This window comes from Fulmarus glacialis, unplaced genomic scaffold (assembly GCF_000690835.1).
Source record: "Fulmarus glacialis isolate BGI_N327 unplaced genomic scaffold, ASM69083v1 scaffold3657, whole genome shotgun sequence".
NCBI classification, from domain to species: Eukaryota; Metazoa; Chordata; class Aves; order Procellariiformes; family Procellariidae; genus Fulmarus; species Fulmarus glacialis.
This window is the reverse complement of record NW_009221113.1, coordinates 27,816-49,060: the sequence shown is the minus strand read 5'-3', so window position 1 is coordinate 49,060 and position 21,245 is coordinate 27,816. Positions and strand designations below refer to the sequence as shown.

The window sequence follows — 21,245 nt, the reverse complement described above, 5'->3', positions numbered from 1 at the left end:
GGGGGGGCGGTGGGGGGGAAGCAATAAATATCCTGCAGTAGATGGTATTGATATATTTAACATTCGATACTTGCTTTTTTAAGATTGTGATATTGTAGTTTCATTAAGCAACCGTAGTACTCTACTGTCAAAGCTTTGTCTTTGTCTCCCCCTGCACAAAAGGACGGCAGAGGGAAACCACGAGCCTGCTTGCGGTCACCCAGCCAGCTAGTGCTGAGCCAAGCCTAGCACCCAGGTTATCAGCACTCTGTTTCCAAGGCTCTGCTGGCATTGATAGGAGGCTTATCTCTACTTATATTCAAATGTATTTTAATGAATTTCTTGGCCCCTTTTATTACCTTGATCAGGTAAAAGTGTTTGTGAAGTGAAATGGAAAGCATTTACTTCCAATACAGAAAATGCAACACAGTTACCACTCTCCTAAAATAAATCAAAGTGATGAGTAAGTTAACTCTGCTGAAGGTACTTGCAAAATGGTACCTGCGTGTGAGGAAGTAGATATTTGAAGGAAAGATGAGTCTCAGCTGGAAGGTGATTCACTGAATAGAAGTAAGAGAGAATAGTTTTGTCACTTGTTAATGCCCTGGTTTTTGACCATCATAATCTTGCTTATAAATCCATAATACAAGTCCAGGTCTAGAGGAGTGGTGCCATTTTGCTTCTGCTGAAGGCTAGTTAGCAAGTCTCCCCAGACTTTGTTCTGTAATGTTCGAGAGCAGGACAGGCTCTGAATGGGAGGAGACAAGTGAAAGAGGTTACTTTACCATAATCATTTTTCTTATTACTATCTAGTATAGATCTCTGAAAAAGCCTGCTTTCCATTCATTCAGAGTATCTTCAAGCATTTAGTAAAACGTGGTGGGTTTGTGTTTTTTTTTTTTTTTTTTAAAGTTCTTGTATTCTACAACAGAAATACATCTTTTTGCTGTGATTTTGAAGTCTTGCCTGGGGTGTCTTTGCTTAAAAGACTCAAACTTTCCTTAATGAAAATCTTTTCTAAAGATTATAATTAGTCAGTACACTTATCTTTATAGCATATGCCTATATAAATCAGCTTGCTGTCTGCTTTCAATTCATTCTTCCTTTAAAAAGTCCGTCATACTTTGATTTGAATATCAGACTGTATAATTGGAATGTTGCTTAGTTTTGGCACTGACATACTGAAAAATGAAAGAGTGGGAATTCTTAATTACTGAATTGTTTATATAAACTGTTTCTCTGGGGGAAAGACTGAGATCTTTACCTGAAACTAAAATTCTCATGTGTAATAGTTGACCAACTTTTTCTATAGGTAATAGATTTTAAAAAAATGGGATCTTGTCTTTTAATGCTGTACTCTGAACAGTACAGTAATTGCAGGAGTAGGTTTTTTTTTGTGTGTTTTGGCTTTCTTGAACCATAGCGCATGTGGGGTCCTGAGGAAGATTTCGAGTGATCTGACTGCCAGCGGTCCCGCAAAAAACACATCACCTATCCTTACATTACCAGCTCTCAAGCAAGCCTGTCCAGCCAAATGAAAATACATATTGTAGCTCATTGTACTACATGTATCGTTCCAATCTTGAACAGTAGATACTTGGGTTTTTTTAGTCCTATTACCTCATAGAGATGTGATGTCTTCAGTGTCAGCCAGGTGCTATGTCAACACTGCTAGCATAAGGCAGGTGACATTAAAAGAAGGGGAGTGAAACTCCAAAGAGACAATGTAATTGCAAGGATTGAAGGAACTGATGAATGAAAGGCATCGAGGGAGGAGAAACCATGTGTTTCCATCTCCAGCTTGCTAATCATACTTTCATAGGATTGTGCAACGGGAATTAATTCAACTTTTGAATGGAGATACAGAGATAAGAAGTCAATTGGAGGTGAAAATGAAGTTAAGGAGTTTGATAAACTACAACTCTGGTTATGGTTTAAAAAGGTGATGTCGGGGCTGCTTAATTTGGCTCGAGCAGCCCCCAGCAGTCTGGTGTTGTTCTTTGAGCTATGCCAGCGTAGTTGTCTGTGTGACTGCGTGAAGAAGCAGAACCAGCCCTAACCTAGCTGGTGAAAACACTTCTTGCAGGCTTTTTCCCCTGGGATTCTTAATGCATTGGATTTCCAGTCCATCTCTCACTACACAGTTGCCTGAACTGTCGTAGAGGAAGGGTGAAGCAAAAGTGAGAATAAGCTGAAAACCAGAAAGCATTTAAACTGGAATGGCTGCTGAACAAATTAGTATGAAATTATATCCTCTGTCAGAGTGCGCTGCAGAGTGCACCATCTGTGCTTTCTTTAGAAAGAGGAAGATGTTAGGTTTTCCTTAGAACTCAGAATGAATAGACCATTCAGCGTCATCTCTTACTTGGCTTGTACCAGTCTCTGAAGATAAAGTGATCCTGTAGAAGGATCAGACTTTTTTTTCCAGGCAGTATCTGTGAATATTTCTCTTGGGGGTTGATGTTTCTGAAGTATCTTGAAGTGTTCAAAAGCCTCTGAGAGAGCTTTTTGTTAGCTAGCCCCTGCTTGTTTATTTATTATACCATCTGTCCCACTATCCAGACAGTTGTATTTTAGCAATGAAGTGGTGGTCTTGGCTTGCTGTAATAACTTAATTTTATAGGATAAAACATAGAATCATAGAATGGTTTGGGTTGGAAGGGACCTTAAAGATCACCACCCCCCGCCCCTGGGGCGGTGCCCCCTTCCACTAGACCAGGTTGCTCAAAGCCCCATCCAACCTGGCCTTGAACACTTCCAGGAATGGGGTATCCACAACTTCTCTGGGCAACCTCTTCCAGTCCCTCACCGCCCTCAGAGTGAAGAATTTCTTCCTTACATCTAATATAAATCTACCCTCTTGCAGTTTAGAGCCATTACGCTTTGTCCTATCACTACATGCCCTTGTAAAAAGTCCCTCTCCAGCTTTCTTGTAGGCTCCCTTCAGGTACTGGAAGGCTGCTATAAGGTCTCCCCGGAGCCTTCTCTTCTCCAGGTTGAACAATCTCAACTCTCTCAGCCTGTCTTCATAGCAGATGTGCTCCAGCCCTCTGAACATCTTTGTGGCCCTCCTCTGGACACGCTTCAAAAGGTCCATGTCTGTCTTGTGCTGAGGGCTCCAGAGCTGGATGCAGTACCCCAGGTGGGGTCTCACCAGAGATGAGTAGAGGGGCAGAATCCCCTCCCTTGACCTGCTGGCCATGCTTCTTTTGATGCAGCCCAGGATACGGTTGGCCTGCTGGGCTGCGAGCGCACGTTGCTGGGTCACGTTGAGCTTCGCATGACCAACACACCCAAGTTCTTCTCTTTAGGGCTGTTCTCAATCCCTTCATCCCCCAGCCTGTATTTGTGCTTGGGATTGCCCCAACCCATGTGCAGGACCTTGCACTTGGCCTTGTTGAACTTCATGAGGTTCGCATGGGCCTACCTCTCAAGCCTGTCAAGGTACTTCTGGATGGCATCCCTTCCTTCCAGCATGTCGAGTTTACTTTTCTGCCTGGTACGTACCTTTAACTTGCTAGTGTCCGTTAACAAGGTGGTTATTAAGAGTCTATGCTTGCAGGGAGGAATTTGTCAGAGAACAGGCCAAATGACTTGGTAGCTGAACTTTTCTTTCCTGAAAGCCTTTGGTATACTCAGGTTGCATTTCCTTATGGCAAAAATGTGTAAGAAATACTAGAACAACCATGTTAATTGTTAGCAGGTGATTGTTTTCAGCTCTTTTGCAGGTATAGCTATGAAAAAAACATATAATGTACTGGAGTAGGTTGGCCAGGTTACGCTAGCTTGCCGTGCTGATGGTTGCGTTCTGCAGAATTTACAGAGAACATGATTTTCTGACAGTGTGCTCTAGAACGAAGTTTGAGACTGTAAGAACAGGTTTTCTGATAGCTAGGCTGGTTTGAATAGCCAGTGCAAGTGAAGCTAGATGGTTGGTTTCCAGTGGTGCTAGCAAAAGAAGGAGTTGGGGGGGACACTGGCAGAAGGGTTGTAGAGTGGCAGCCCAAACTCAGCTACTGCAGCAAAAGACTGTTAAATACTCGTAAAGATTAAATGGGTGGAAGTTTGAGGTTTTCATTTTTACTGTATTTTCAGTACAAAATAGTTCCAGTTGGTAAATGGCCATAGTATGACCATTTCTTTTTATTTTTGTTCTTGTTATTAATTTTTAGGTCAGCGTGTTTCATGCTGAGAAACAGCAGATCTGAGGGAGGGGAGTGATTAGACGTGGCAAGCAGGAGTGGTATATAGCACCTTTAAGCAGCAACACAGCTGCTGCCAGATTGCGTCTACTTCTAAAAGTCCATGAAAGGCTGCAGCATGGTGCAGACAGCAAACAGCCTGGCTGCTTCCCCGGCTGCTTAGGAGCTGCGGTCATGGCTTAATGGGCATAAAAGCCTACCACCTGTCACGCAGGGGAGGTGACAGAGGAGGACGTGTGACTTCGGAAGTTTTAAAGCAGAAAAGTTTTCCAGATGAGCAATATGACAGATGTTTTTACTTACTGATAACTTTATTAATTATCATTGCAGTTTAATCTTTGCATTTAAAACAATGTCGATTTTTGTCTGTGGGTATCTTTTGGAGATACTCCAAGCAAAAATAGTACATCTAGGGCAACATCACGTACTTAGGTATAAGAACCTAACGCTTAGGTGAAACACCTAACACTTGCTGAAAAGAATAAATAAGGAAGACACAACCTCTGTAGTATACTTCCTGCTTTTATCTTCTAGAAGTAAGTTCTTACATTACTTTTTAACTGTAGGGTACAGTAGATGGTATACACTTTATAATTTTCAGGATTCGTTGTCTTTATGACCACAGTAGAAACAATACTATGCTGTTTGAGTAAATGAACCTTTTTGTATACCCTTTTGTATGAATGAACCTTTTGTATACCCTTTAAACAGGGCACTCGTTTGCTGAATCTGCAGCAGATCGTCTGTCCTTGATGTCTCAATATATCACACATGGTCTCTTCATGTTTTTGGATGACTTTCACAAGTTCAGATGGCAAACAACTTTTACATTTTGATGTAATGAGATCTCCCTTATCTCAAATAACTTCCCCACTCTAACTAGTTTGGTGGAATCTCAGCAAGAAATTACTGTTTTGCTTTGGGACCTTTTCAGAACTGGATGCATTGTTATTGTTTTTAATTCTGCCTTTGCTTATAAATTCCATAATCTTAGGTGTAGCTATGGTCTAAATAATTTTCTATTCCCATTTTTACAGAAACAATGCATGATCTACTGTATTCCATTCCACATTTCTCCATCCTTCACCTCTATTAATTCGTTATAAATAACTTTGTAAAGACATTTGTGAGGAAAGTGAAAAAGCTTCTTTGTTTTTAGAAGACAGATCGAGCATATACAATTATTTGAAAGATGTATAATTCAGAATTGCCCATCAGTAAAAGTCAAAGATGAATTTGCATGTCCTTCTCTTTTGGATTTCTTGTGCTTAGCAGAATGCACAGTTTGTACATTCAGTATATGTCTCTGTTCGTTTGGACACAATACTTGCCTATCCACAGAGGACGGTCTTTGATCCAAGTTGACGAGCTAAAATCTGAGTAAATTTTGGTGTGACCTGTAGAAACATACTTTATCTTCCTTCTCTTGATATGGTGATAAGCTTCTGATGTTTTTTCTCCTGTTCTTTTTTTTTTTATTTCCAGTATTCTATTTAGGTGAGTGTTTTAATTTTTTGAGCCTTTTCTGTTCCTCCAAGAGTATTTGTTCGTTGTTTTAAGAAAATCTTAGACTTGGAGTGCTTTTCAAAGCTTTTGTTAAGTCCCATCTTACATAAAATTTATTTTGCATTTCTGTGAAACCTTTTCATCCATGTGAAATAAATCCATTCTGCAAATATGTAAGGTAACATTTGTTGCAGTTTTTATTTGCTGTATTATGTTGTTGAGCTTGTTTGGCTTAAAAAGCAGAAGTAAACAGTTCCTATAATGTCATGTGATGGCTGGCCTTTTTCCTTAAATTTGTGCTTTTTTGCAAAGTAAAAGTTCAAAGCATTAATTTATGGTCTGTCCTCACCTTTTAGGTCCTACATTGCCTCGACAGAATTCACAGCTTCCCTCTCAAGTACAAAATGGTCCGTCACAAGAAGAATTGGAAATCCAGAGAAGGTACGGTATTATAAGTGAACAGCTGTTCAATTAAAGAATGTAGTAACTCCTCACTAATGATGAGAAATTAAATGTCAAGGACTTATAATTACTCCCTTGCATTAGGGCAGCATTTGTACGCTTGCAGTTTTCAGTAGTGCAGCTTTCCTGTGTGAAAAGTTTGATTGTAGCTAGATCCCTTGTTCGTGGTCTCCACCCATTCAAACAATGCAATTGCTATTGGCCTGTCATGAAAGAGTTGAAGATCAGATGGGAAGCCTTGGAAGATTTCACTGCTGTCATTTTCAACCAGACTAATTAATTTTCCAGTGACTGTTGTGTCTTCAGTTTTTGACACACACTTATAAAGAAGAAAGCTTCTTTAGGAAGGAAGTTTTAATCTTTAGGAATAGACAATTAAATCACGGAGAATGACAATTTTTCTTCCTGAATGTGGATGCACTAGATCAAAATATTGTATTGGAAAGCTTGTTCGCCTTTATACTATATTTGTTCTTTTGCAAAGAAACCTTCATTTTCTGCTTTCAGTGTATAAATTTATGGAACCTTTAGTGGTTTAACTTGCAGCTGTAGCAACACTGGTTATATCTGTGCTGCCCTCAGGGAGTAGTCCTGATTCCCCTGACCGGTTGGCACTCCTCCAAGCTAAGCTGTCCCCTTGAATGTGAAGCCACTGTACCCTGTCCCATGCCCTGAGGGATATTTTTCAGACCCATAGCATTTTTAACATACGGGGCATTTTCAGTTCCTTTTAATAATCGCTATTACCGATCATGTGCCCAAGTGCTGTGAACAAACTTTCTAGCTGCCATATTCCCGCTTTTGTTGCGTGGCAATATGGGTTAGTGCTGCAGGTGGAGTTCCTGGGATATGGGTATATGAAATGGCAAAGTCTTCTAGGATAGTGCTATTAGACTGGCTTAAGTGAAAAAAGCAAGACCTTGGGCTGTCTCAAGCATACTGCCTGTGGTGCAATCCAGGATTATTTTACCATCAAAATACTCCCAGGAGATTAGCTGTTCCCTTCCAGAAGGGATGCTGAGAGTGAGTTAGGTCACATGCAGTACAGATGCAGGGAACAGGATCCTTGAATAAATAGGAAGTGGTCCAGATTGGTGGTGTAAACACACTTAATAGCTTTCAGTGGTAACTGGAAAAATATTTTAACATGTTGGGTCTAATTGGCATTGAAGTTTTTTCTATTTTGATATTTTGCATTTAATTTGTTTGTGCAGAGGTGAGCAGAACCAGGTTGCTAATTTGGGAATAATTCATATTATAGATTTGATAAACTAGCTATACGTGTTGAAGAAAGTTTTGACATCAAAATTGGTCATATTTGTCCATTTCTTTTCTGCAGTAAATTCTTAAATCTGAGCAGGGATCACTTTATCTGAAAGTCGCCTTGTTTAAAGGCAAATAGCAAGAAGCTCATTACAAATCTGTCTGATGCGTTTACGTGCAAGTCTGCTGTCATGATAAAGGTCTTCTATGTCACTTCTTTTGACAGACTTTTAAAAAGCTTTTTTCTTTTGATATCCCTTCTGTTCTACAGTAATTGCTTTTAATATTTTTATTTCCCATCTGTTCCTTTAGAAGGCTGTATTAATTGAAATTTATAATGTTGAAATACTTTTCAGAGAAGCATTGTAGATAGACATCTCTTCAGAAAAAACCTGTATTAAGAGCTCTGAAAGTCTTTCTTGAAATTTTGTGTGTGTAAAGGACGTATTATCAAGTGGCGTTCTTATGGCTTCGCTTTCTCATTTGATCAGTGTGCTCTACTTGTTTTAATCTAATATAATGTCCTCTTTGAAGTCTGGTCCTGGTTTTGATTTGTTTTTCCCCTAAAAAAGCATGGAGAACTGGAATGAGTGTTTACTCATGTTGCTAGCTGGATTGTCTGTGGAAAGACTATTGCTGTTGTCATTAAGCCTAAGAAGAACATGTAGTTTTGTTAAAACATTTCACAAATGCTTCTCCAGTCTCTTTACTACTGTAACTATGTAGTTGTAATACAGTTCCATTAACTCTGAGCTAGAACTTCTCTTCTGTAGGAACTGTCTTTCAGCTCTCTTTCAGCAATAGTCTTACTGCCATAATGTGGAGAGTAGTAAATAGTTGGGAAGAAAAGGTTTAGGTATATTTTACTTTTAACGTGTCTACAAGTGACATTTCCAGCCTCAGTAAAGGGTAAAGGCAGTGTGGGCAGAATTGAATTCTGTGGGGGCAGTAGACTACAGGGAATGCAAGAGAAGGGAATAAATGTTACTCTGTAGGAAGGAACATGGGGTTTGTGATGGAGCAGTAGAAAGACAGGCTTTGCTAAGTCTATTGTTCGTGAATTGTGTGTCTGTAGGGTGGGGGTTTTGTTTATGATGTGGCTTGATAATCATTGTCTTTGAGTGCTGGTCTCATATCCCTCCCCTTAAATGTACCTGGATTTAGTAGTGTTTGACTGACTCCCATGTTAAGTTCAGGAAAATATTTTTTGAAATTATTCTAAGCCTGAGAAAAAAATCTGCTTACATTAAAATTAAAGTTGAAAAAAAGACCCTGTGGAGGTCATCTAGTCCAACCCTCTGCTCAAAGCAGGACTGATTTCAAAGTTTAATTACGTGGCTTGTAACTTCAGGGTTTTCCTAGGCACACATAGAAATATTTCCTCAGAAATGTTTTGCCAAAGGAGCGACTGGTGAAGGATGGTATATTAAAGAGAGCTCTTCAACTGAGCTGATGTTTTCTTTTACTTTTATAACTGGTGGTCAAGAATCTTGGGGAAATTGGGAACTGAAGAATTAAATTAGATCATTGCCAACAAAAGTGTATTATTTTGGTTCAAAGATTTTTCTCTATTTTAGAAAGGATTTAGATGCCTTACATTTTGAGTCAAAGTGCTAAAGTAGTAATATTTGTTTATTTTGCTGCAGAGCTTGTTACTTGAATATTTGCATTCTTCACTGTGCAGTGATGACAATCTGTAGAGCCACTAGGACCAGATGTGTCATCTAAAACACTGAGGCTTTTATGAGGCCAAGATTACATGTAAGATGGTCAATAAAATAATTTTGTCTGGTGCATTGATAACTTTGTTACTTTCTTTTAAGAAACCTTAACACGTGGTGTATGCTTTCCCTGTTAAGGAATACTTGAAGATAACTGTAATTTTCCTTAACTTGCACTCATTTAAGTATAGTGATAGCAAACTTTAAAACACTCCAGCTTTCATTGTCAATCCTCAAAAGTGAAGGGATTTTTTGTTATATGGGTTATTTAAGTTTTGTCACAGTGGTAGTCAAGCAGTGTTTATAAATTCCACTGATTGTTTGATAATGAGCCAACTTCTGTTGACATATGTATTTGTTAATAACTTCAGAGTTACTTAGTGTCAAATACCATTTTAAAATAAAAGGTTAGTTCATGGCATGCCTCTGTGTGCTACTCGTGCATGTAAATTTACCTTCTCTTTCAGCCATGGTAAATATATTGTCAGGAATATGAGTCACTGAGTTGGGATCTAATATGACACTTGGGAATTTAGTGAGTTAATGTTTATAAATAACTTCAAAATCATCACTGCCTCATAAATAAAGAGACCAAGAACACCAGAAACAGAGAAAGTGTATAGATTGTAAGGAATAATGAAGGTATACAAGCCACCTGTTGTCCCTCAGGGACGTAATGGACCAAAACTTGACCGACTTCTGTCGTAAGTACTCAAAAATGTTAGAAGTTGGCATAAACACAACAGCGGAATATTAGAGGTTTTTGTAATTGTTAAATACTTCAAGTTTGCTTACAGTTTTAGCTTGTATCATGGATTGGGATGATACTGTTAAAGAAAACTTGGTGTATGACTGTGCTAGAAAGTAGTATTGATACGGTGTGATCTTTTGGGAGGCTTCTTAGTTTCAGATAGTACAAGTTCAGAGGCTGACAAGGGTAACAGTTTCTTATTTACTGATAGACTTAAGGGAATGCTTTTCATTTTACAGATTAAAAGTATTTTTTCTGAGATTTTGCTAATCTTATTTTTTAACTACGGTAAAAGAATTTATATTTTTTTTTCTCTGTAAATTAATAATTATTACATATATAATTCCTGAGCTGTTTTGAAAATATGTGTGGAAATACTAAACGAAAAAAACCTGCGTCCCACAATTCAGTAACAATGTAGCTATAATAATTTAAAGGAAGGCAAGTTTGCCTATCACTTTCTGTCCCCGATAGCCTGGTTTCTACCGATTTCCCACAGCGCGTGACCTTTCCCTAGTTAGTGGCCAGATGTACGGTTTCCAGTTTTCCTTTGCTTTTGAAATTGTGCCATTTATCCAACAGCTTATTTTGAAGAAGTAGGATTTCTTTAAAGGTATATGGATTGATTAGATTATAACTGAGCAAACAGTTCTAATCTGAGATAGGCATATGAATATAACATAGTAGTTGACTCTTTGGTTTAGGGTATAAGAGTGGTCAGTAGCATACTGTCATATGATTGTATTGTGTGCTATGCGTGTTACAAAATCGGCATGAAGTTTGCATTCCAGAGACATAGTTTAGATGGAAGCAAAGGGTTTTTTTTTAATGCCTAAGCTAAGGGTTTCCAGCAGATCAAAGTTATATCAGTGTAAACTTTTCGAGTTGAGCTTGCTGAGGTAGTTTCATGGGACAGCCTGCAACCATTTGGATCTTTCCAGCCTTTGCATTGTATAGTAGGATGGGAGACCAAAGAGGACAGAAGCAAAAAGACCCATCAGTGTTGTTTATCTCATCCTAAAGACTTCATTTTTTTTCTTGACCTCAAAGTTTCTGGAAAACAGAGTTCTGGTATAATAATGACTCTTTTTTTTCTGCAAATTTTTTTTTTGTGTTTTTTTGGTTTTCTTTTGTTTAGTGCCTCTCATTTTCTTTCCATTCACAGTTTCTTCTCATTCGCAGTAAAGTTTTCCTTAGTTCTGTCAAGTTTAGCTTTCAGAGACTTAATAACTGGCTTTATGGAAAGGTAATTGGTGCCGTCTGGTTACAGTACTGAATAGCTATAGATGTTGGCTAACATTGACATGTTTAGCAGACTAAGAGCACTCTTCCATTAAGCAGTCTTTTGACTACATTGGCAAAATTGCTGCCTTAATTGCTGCAATTGAATATGGATATTGCTTAAAGGATGGTTCTGACAAGTATCTTAGTTAACACATTTTAAAATGTCTCTCTGAAATCTTACCCTTTCTGCAAAATTTTCAGTTCTGTGGGTTTTTCCCATTTAATGCAAAACATTAAATTGGGATTAGAAACTGTTCTCCATTTTTCCAGATTTTTGGTTATTGTGGTTCCCTTTTATGAAATTAGTTCTGTCCTTATCATACTCACTAGAATACCACTGAGGGAGTTGCCAATGGCAGTAGATTTTTCTGCTATTGAGAATCTTACTTTTTTCTAAAATTTGATGTACACAGATGACTTCCTGCAATCTGGCTTCTGCCAGATATGTAAACTAACAAAACACTTCAACTTAGTAAGTTGAAAAGATCAAGGTGAGGAAAACTAGGTTTGATCAAAGAGCATTAACAAATCCCTTTCCCTATTAGAAGTCCTCTATCTAATAACCTTTAGGCTTATAGTTGCCTCTTCATGTCTTTGTCGTGGTGGTTGGTTACCAGTTTTTGCTTGAGTGATAAAACTAGTTCGTTCTCTTACTTTCTTATTTCCAACCAATGCGGTTTGAGCTTATGATATGAAAGCTTGTTGTTAGACCTTAGATCCCTTTTGATCAAGGAAATGAAAGCCTGTTAGTTTGACCTTGCTAATGTGAAAAGCTTCAGAACTACTTTTGAAGAAAAGAATAATTAACCAGATAAAACATAGCACAGTAAACTGTACCCGGATAATATTTTCTTTTGCAAAAGAAGAAAGGCTGTTCATGCAGTGTTCCTGGGCTTCAGTAGAACATTTGACAGATACCGAGAGGGAAGTTCCTAGTTAAGGTGGAAGAGAGGAGGATGGCTGGGAAAGTGTGAGGAGCATAAGAACAGGCAATCCCTTCTGCATCTTTGGGATTGGGAATGATGAAATTCTATTTGGTGTTTTGCTGAACAAAGTAAGTCCTTGCTGCTGATGCGAGTTGAAATACTTGAGTACAAAGGAGAACAGGAGGAGTTGGATGATGTTGCAGATTTTGATGATCAAAATGGAATCAGAAATAATACATAGCTGGTGTCCTGTTTTTAGACATTTTTAGGGGGGAAAATACGCAACCTGTAGACCAAATACTTGTGTCTAAGATGTCTTAATACTAGTGTACAAGGAAAATCAAATTGACAGCAGAAGTGTTACATGCAATGGTGATCAATCAGGGGAAAGCTGCTTGAACACTGGAAATAGCTATAATGACCTCTAGATTTGCATAGTGTTTCAAAATAATGATACACATAATCAATTAAAATGCCTTTATAATTTTGCATTAAATTAAGTGTAAAGTGTTCTTTGATACAAACTTTAAAAAAAGACATAATTGAAACAGTCTCACTTTTCACTGCTGCTTAAAGAACCAGAGGTCCACCATTGTTGAAACTGGAAGTAGAATCATAGAATCATAGAATCATTAAGGTTGGAAAAGACCTCTAAGATCATCAAGTCCAACCGTCAAGTAATTGTCATTTCCAGAGCATATACATAAACTCACTTCACAAACCTGTTGCCTTTGAACAGTCAAACTTTGCAGATCTTCTAAGTGTCTGTTTCTTGCTCATTTTATCAAGTCGACCCGCTCTTGTCTGGGTTTCTCTGAAATAATGTGCCGTATGCTCAGGCAGAAGCTGTCCGGACTGTCTAGCACTTGAAAAAAAGTAAAGCTAATTTGGGAAGAGTTTTGGTGAGAGCATATAGCAAGAGTTCAGTTTAGGTGATGGACAGTGAAGTTCATGCAACTGAGAGAGCTTAGGAAGGTGCAAAGAGGTTAAATGTCAATCACTTCTGCTGAGGTTATGTTATTGGTGCATCAAGTGTACTTTTTATTGATGAAGAGACTCAGTCTCAGTGCAGGCTGCCTGCGTTTGATGGAAATTTGCAATCTGTATTGACATGATTTAGACTGTATTTTCTCTTTGTAAATGAATTATGAAATTTGGGGGGTGATGTGTGTTCATTCCATGGTACATAAGCACTAATGTGTAGGTCTTGAGATATGTATTCAGTAGGTTTATGTGACCATACAAGAGAGTGAGCTCTGTGCTAAATGCTGAATTCTGGAATGATGAATAAATATTTAATATTAGAGATGGAAGAGCAAGTTTAATGTTAATACTCAGTTTTTATTATTCGAATAAGTTCCTGCAAATTTGAGGGGCCATAGCAGATACACCTTTTTCTTTTCTAACCTTGTGCAGAAGAAGATTGGAGGATGAAGCTATTAAAACTCAAACTAGCAGCTAAGTTCAAAATAATCAACATGTTATAGCGCTCTTTTTAAATTTTTTTTCTATAAACGGTTGTAACAGTGATAAAATAGGTTGACTGTATCTAGCTAAATTGATGTCCATAGAGCGCATGCAGGTACTTGCAGTCGCAAGGTAGCTCCTCTTCTGTAGACGACAACATGCTTCAGATGGAGCTGAGGTCACCCTGTGTCTGGTGCTGGCACCTCTAGCTCAGCTGTGCATTGTGTAGCCTGTTTGCAGCCAGCTGCTTTATTTGTTGCAGTGGCTTGGTGGTGGGAGGAGGAGAGCCATCATGTGAGATGTATTCTGGTAGGTAGTGGCTGTTGGCTTAGATAATGGTATCTATGCCTACATGCTGGGGCTTTCAGCATTTTAGAATAAAACTCCAAACGTTACTGTCTTGTTTACTGCTCCATAGATTGAGGAGCTGGTGCAAGAGGTCAAAGCAGCCCTGAAAGCCTACACATATGGAGGCTCCAGGACTGGAATGCTACAGTCTTTTTGTCATAGTGCTAGTCATTGTAATGCAACTTTTTAAACTGGTAAATGTATTTTAACAGTTAAACATATTTAAATATTTATTTAATTGGTAAACCTAAGTTTAATGGCTAGATCACCAACACAGTTTGAACAACCCCATTGGTTTGGGTTGATGAATCCAGGTTTTGATAAGTAATTGATTGATATTATACGCTTACCTTTAGAACTTTGACATAATAGCATTATTCCTAGATATATTGTTTATGTTGGATTATAAAATTTACATTTTTTTTAAAAAATAGTGAAGCACAGAATGAAAGATGCGGATGTGGTTGAATAGTTTTGTTATAATCACATTTGGTTTCTTATACAGAATGTCTTAAAGGTAACTTTCGGAATAGATAAAGTGCAGAATATATTACTGCAATGTTTTAAGCTAGGAATGGTCAACCTTCATGCTGCCTTTTGGGTGTCATCCTTGTGTCTGTCTTCCGCTACACCATGTTTGTTTGTTTTAGAATAGGTAACAGCACAAGCAAGAAACTGTTCTTCAAAAAAAGGAAAAAAACCTGTGTGGGACACAAACCTGAAAATCTCCCCTCAAGAGAAACTGGTTTGTGATTTTTTTTTTTTTTTTTTTTAATTCGACATTTTTTTTTTTAGTGGCTCAAGTGATGGCTTTTTATATCCTGTTTCAATACAGTCATCTTATTAGTGATTTTTTCCCCATCCTTGTTGTTGTTGTATCTTTAAGCAGACAAAACGGGGATAGTATTCCTGTTGATCTTTCTGAGTGATTTGATGCCCTGCTTTGACACCAAGTTATTCAGCCAACAAAGAATGGAATATGAAATAGGTGTGTTCATAAATGATGACTAACAGCTGTCAAATATTATGTATTATTTGCCTGCAGCTGACCTCTTCACTCAATGCAGCAATTACTTCAGTCAGGTCTGTTCCTCAAGATATTTTGTTTTCTGCAGGCTTTGTCTTGGATCTTTGTTTTCTACAGTGAGTTTTAAGATCAAATACTTCAAACCAGTTTCTGTTCATCTTGGAATGTCTATCAGCTCAGTGCCTGTTGAATTTGGATGTGATACAAAGATGCTTCTGTCTTGTACTGTTCATGGAAATACCTCTGGTTTTAGTGTATCTGGCTTCGTGACAAGAAGCCTTTCGGGTTTGTGGCTGGATTGTGTTATTCAAGTCGATATATGGCCTTCTCGGTGCGGTTTCCTATTATCTTTTTAGGAAAAAATTTAATGGCTTGATCTCACATCCAAGAGCAAAGCAAAGTTCGAATCCTGAAGATTTATGTGAATGTACAGAAAAGCTTCCACCTGAGGAAACAAGGTGACCTGCCAGAGCAGACAACTATTTGCTTTCACAAACTGTTTCAACAATGGATTTATTACATGTAGGTTTTTTTCTCTTGGTGCCCTTGTGACAACAGCTCTGTTTTTTGACACAATGAGAATTGCTTAATGCTGAGGCATACTTTCTCTGGTGGAAGGACAGTCTTTCCACAAACTGAGACACTTGCAGTAACTCTTCTGCAGATGACCAAAATACGGGCTTAAATGTGAAAAGTGTTCCAGAAAAAGACAGGTTCTCTATGACCATTAAATCTGCTCTGACACAGAATATTGTTTTACTAGTAAACATTGAAGTTTCTTAATCTGGTTGAGATCTTTGTCTTCCCTTCAACCCATGTGGTAATGGTCATATTTTAAGAAAATTGATTGAGGCTTCAATTCTTTTGAATGACTGTTGAAGTCCTTAGCAAAGGGACCAGAGGATTGCTGTCCGTCATTCACCTCCAGGAGTAGAAGCTAAAACAACTTGACTCCCCCCACCCTTCCCCCCGAAAAAAAAAAAACAAACCCCAAACAAAAAAACCCAACCCAAAACAAAAAAACCAAAACCAGATGTAAAGGTATTGAACAATATTATTTTGGGATAGCTTCCTAGTTGCTGTGTGTGATTATCTGTTGAATGTAGTGATGTTACTTGCTAGTGAAAGGCATGATAGAAAGTGATCTTGGTGTACATGAGGTATTGGCTCATTTCATATAACATCAAGAGCTAAGATAGTAGCACAATTTCTTAATCGTTATTCCCCTTTATGCTCTAATTTAGAACAAACTAGGAAGGCTTTGTCAGAACAAACTAGGAAGGCTGTGTGTGTACCTGGGTAAACTAACAGCAATTCTGTTTTGCAGTTGTCATGTAGGAGAAATTCTAAACACCTTCACCATCGCAAAATATGGGTTTTTTTCAGCAGGGATGCAACAGTGTTTAGTTAACTCTGCTCATTGCATTTTTCTTCTTGTGTAATTTCAAAAATGTAGTCATGCTCCTGATTCTTGGCTGCCCAAAGAACTGGAGGATTAATGCTGATAGAGTCCAAAATCACAAGTTAGTATTGTAAATATGATTTTCTTTGTCCTCTGACTGTACCTCCTCATACCTCTCTAACTGGACAAAAGTATAAGGGCAAGAAAAAGAGGGGCAATAACTTTAAAAGCTGCTGCAATATTAAAGTAAGTTAATTTAAAAGCAACAACAACAAAAAACAACCAATACCTGTGTCCCCCAACACCCCAAAGTGAAGTTTCCTAGGCTACTTTTGGCATGGAACTAATTAAAATCCAAAAAGAACGTTTCGTGAGTACAATGCATGATAAAGCTAGCAGCTATTCTGAAATTCTGAAGTTCACTCTGAATCTAAAACCACGTGTAACTACCTACGTTGCGTATGACTGACATGCTGTTCAGTTTTATAGAACTGTCTCAATGTATAGCACTATTCAATGTAAATTAGCTCTTAGATTCTAGTAATTCACACCTTTAAAATAATTAGAATCACTTTGCCTTAGCATAATTAGCATTTCACTATAAGATAGCTTTCTGGGGCATTTTTAGTACCTCTCTAGCTTTTTCAAAAGTTGTCCTGGTAGGTAGATACTGTCCTTTCTAAGACTGAAGGATTTTCATGTATTGCTTTCACAATGCTCTTGAACGTTCTCATGTTTTAGAACTACCAAAGTCTTGACATTTCAGAAATGCTTTAATTGAGATTAGTGACTCTTCTTAATCTACTAATGTTTTTGCATAATGTAATTTTGATCTCTGACAAAATTTTAAAATAAAATTACATTATCTAATGCTAACTAAACAAAACCAGGGGATTTTAATGCAAACAAATTTATCGTCTTTTTTTTTAATTATCAAAATGAGTTCTTAATCTTTTTAAGCTACGAGTATTCCACCTGTTAAGCTGTAGTTCTTTCTTAATTTATGAAATTCATCCTTGCTCATTAAGTTGTGTTGAAGCAACTTGATTGCATTACTGGCGTACTGATCTTTCAACCTGCGCCACTTTTGGATTTCTATCTGAAAGGTTTATTAAAATCGTTAAAACTACTGTAAAAATGTAGTGGGTTGTGGTGTGTGGTTTTGGGTTTGGTTTTTTTTTTTTTTGCTTGTTGACAAAGGGATGCTTCAGCAATATATAATGAGAATAATTTAAACTTAAAATTATTCTCAAGGATGGTGTATTTCATCTCAAGTATCTTACTGCATGGGAATTTTATATAAGATAGGAAATATTTGCAAGGTATTTTGCTGCCCTCTCTTGGTAAAGCATTTGTATTGTAAGCAAAGTGCTCAACTTGTTCATATTTTTATTTGTACATTTAAAAAAATTCTGGTTTTATTCTTTTATTTCCTGAAGATATGGAAAATGAGGATTCTTTTACAAAAATAAAACATTAACTATTGAGTCACTCTAATTATGAGAACTTTTTCATTTAGGTCCTGTGTAGGTGAAAGTGGTTATCTCACTGCCGTGTATCTATATCTTAGTAGACAGCCAATATGGTTTGATAGTGCTGATTGTGGACTGAAATATTTTTTGCTTCAGATAAAGGTTAAAGTGTATAAATGCTTAGGTACATTTTGTTATGATACGTGCGCATTGTGTGTCTTTATAGCTCTCTGAAGAGGAGGAAAACCCCAGTGAGCCTCAGGAACGTGTTCACACGTATTAGGAGAACTAGTCAATCCCAAACAGTTTGATTTAGATATACATCTTACGCTTTATATAAATTGCATGTAACTACATGCTATATAGAGACAGAGTATACATTATATACAGTCTCATCATCTGTGTCTCCCTCCTCCCCTCCTTGTATATAGTACATACATGCACACATGTGTGGACATACCTCTCTCAATAATCAGAAAAGCTTTAAGTAAAAACTAACAAAAGTCCCCACCCTTCTGGGCCAGGGCAAACGCTTGGAATACTTCCCCCTGCTACTCTCCAATCCTCTGGGCATTTTTGGTTCAACAGCTTCTTGTGCGTGATGCAATTTCTGTTTTCTGAATGACCTTCCACATTTTTGGTTTTTTTTTTTCCTGTGGGCTTTTTCCTACTCTTTCTTTGAATCTCTCTGGCAAGGAGTTCCACAGCTCATCTGCCTGATGTGCAGAGGTGCTCACTTTTTAAAATTTGTTTAGTACTTTTAAAAATTTTTTTTGAGCTTTGCTCTTATTAGTTGCGTTGACCCTTTCCTTCCAGCTGTTGTATTAGGATGTCTTCAGCGCTCAAGATTTTATAGACCTCCAGTTGTCTTTTCCAGAATGCAGAATTCCAGCTTCTTAAGTTTTTTTTTTTAATGGAAACTGGTACATTTGATCACAGTGTTGGTGCTTTTTGAACCTTTTCAGTTCTGCTGTTTTCCCCCTTTTGAGATGGGAACGGAGATGCAGGGTTTGTGAAGCAGGCTGATGGTATTTTCTATACTGCTCTGTAATCCTTTCCTAATGTGTAGCATCTGGTTTATGTTTTTGAACAGAACACTTCAATGAATGGATGTTGTCATAGAACTGTCTGTCATAACCCTAATATCTCGCTCCTGACTCGGTAGTCAACTTGTAGTCCAGCATTTTATATATGAATTTAGCAGATTTCCCCTCTCTCCCCTGCATCACTTCAGTTTATCTCGGTTGAGTTTTATTTGCCAATTTTATTGCCCGTTTACTTGGAATTAGAAGATCCATCAGTAGTTCTTCATAATCAGTCATCATCCTTTTTATCGTAAATAACTTGACGTTAGGGAGCTTAGTCAAGAGCACCTCACTGTGTCTTTTCCAGATTGCTTATGAAAATATGAAATGGCACAGTTCTCGCTGTGGCTTATTGCAGAACTGCCTCGGCGACACTGTTCTTACGTGAGAAGTGACCTATATCAAGGTTCTATTTCTGTAAAGGAATTAAGAACTTAAGAAAAAGAACATTTAAATATCTGGCAGCTGCTGGATGTGTTATTAAACCCCATGAATTGATACCTTCTAGTTTTATAAACTAAACATAACATGAAATATTTATAACCTCAAATGCCTTATCTACATTTTAGTTTTAGGATTAACAGTGTGTACATTTCTAGGTAGAATATGCTAGTTTCTGGCAAATAAATGAAAAAGAATGAACAAAACAAACAAAAGCTGCTTTGGAGTTTGTAAATGTTGAGTCCTGCTCTGAATAGCCTTTTAGCTACAAACACCTCTCCTTTACAAAAAAAGAGCCTAAGATGACCAAGCTGAAGTTATGCATGATGAAAACGCTGCTTTCTTCTAATAATAGATTTTATCTGAGGGAAAAAGAGCACATAATAAAACTAGTTTAGTACAATACAGAGCAAGCAAATACCAAAAATATTTTTAATATCCCTTTTGGAGCTTAAATTTCTGTGGTTTGTATTGTATTCTCTTGATATTTTGTAGAAATCCTCTACTGGTTCCAAATATGTATCAGTCAATTACCAGACTTTTTGGTGGGCTAGAGAGGCTAAAAATCAAGCATTTACAAGCTGAGTTGCAGCACTAATTTCTTAATGACTGCTATTACAACTTTGTTATATGGGAGAGCAGGAGCTGATGGAAGAACTGATACAGGAGCAGAAGCATTTTGCAGCTTCTGAGGATATTGGGTAACAAGTTCCGTAGGGAAGAGTCCTTTTGCAGCACATAAGTGGAACTTAATTGCTTATAGCAATTAAGAAATTTCAGTATTTTACAGGGTGGGTTTTATTTGTTTTTTAAAGGAAAAACATGGTTCTGAAAGGGATGGTCTTCAATAGAAACACTGTATGAGCTGGGGTTTCCAGTTCTGCCAGTATTTTCTGAGCATGGATAGGAATGAAATAGCTGAAGTTCCCTTCATTTTCAGGCTTCAGTTTTACATGGCTCTAAGCATACATGGCTCTAAGTGTATGGTATAGAATTACTAATGACCTTTCCAAATAAGATTGCCCAGTGGCAGTGTATAGGAAACACGTATCTAGTAGCTAAGATGTCAAAATTTAGGTCTCCTTTTTGCTTTATATTTAAAAGCTGCCTGTGCTTTGTATTTGGTGAGAAGCTATCTTCAGTTTGCATCTGAAGCTTGGCAGAAAAAAATGGCTGTGTGCTTTATATACGAGTTTTTCTTTTTAGATGTCATGATTTTTTTTTTTAAATAAGAATTCAAATAGAGGACGATAAGTAACGTTTTCAGTGATATGTACTGACAGGAATATACTGGCTATAGCTTTGAGGAGGATGTGCCTAATTTTTGTTTTAGTAGTGAGTTCCCCCAAGAGATGAAAAAGCTTTGAAAATCAAAAAGCTATGTTTTAGCGAACTAGAAACATGTATCTTTTTTAATATAATTTAAAAAAAAAAAACAAAACACAACTAAAGAAAATATAAAACAAGTTGAGGGAAAAAAAGCAGAAGGGTTGTTTACAGCTTTTCCCACTGTATTTTTGCAGAAAAGTCCTTTCTTTCAGCCAACCTAGTGGCTTTAGCAGCAAATTTTGCACGATTCCTTCTTACCCTTAGAAAGTTCTTTGTATTTCCTCTGCCTGGCTTTTACTTGTTTTCCTCCTCTCGACGTCTTTCCCCTCTCTGCTTTCCTTTGCAAAGACTCCCATGAGCTGGAAACCCTGCAAGCTCCCTGCAGTGTTTCCCTGGCTGCTGCACCCTCGATTTTTTTCTGATCATGTCCAGTTTTCCCCTGCCTTCAGGGTGTTCTTGTCTTGATGCCAGTTAAGTTTTATGTGCGTGTGGTAGTATGCAGGTGGAGAGGGACACATACATTTTGATGCTTCTGTAAAATTTGAATAAATACTAGCTGACTAGTTTATCTGAAAAACGT

General features: G+C 37.6%; 1 protein-coding gene across 6 annotated transcripts in view; it reads left to right on the top strand.

Annotated features, from left to right (window-relative positions):
* ENAH (enabled homolog (Drosophila)) overlaps positions 1–21,245 on the top strand; it is a 53,598-nt gene that overhangs the window by 10,342 nt on the left and 22,011 nt on the right. For 5 of the 6 annotated variants that reach the window (XM_009580958.1, XM_009580956.1, XM_009580955.1 and 2 more), the window contains exon 3: positions 6,044–6,128. In XM_009580958.1, coding sequence (XP_009579253.1) covers positions 6,044–6,128 — 85 coding nt within the window. Of the gene's footprint in view, positions 1–5,666; positions 5,679–6,043; positions 6,129–21,245 lie in introns of all 6 variants that reach the window. The other variant, XM_009580953.1, reaches the window with a different exon arrangement.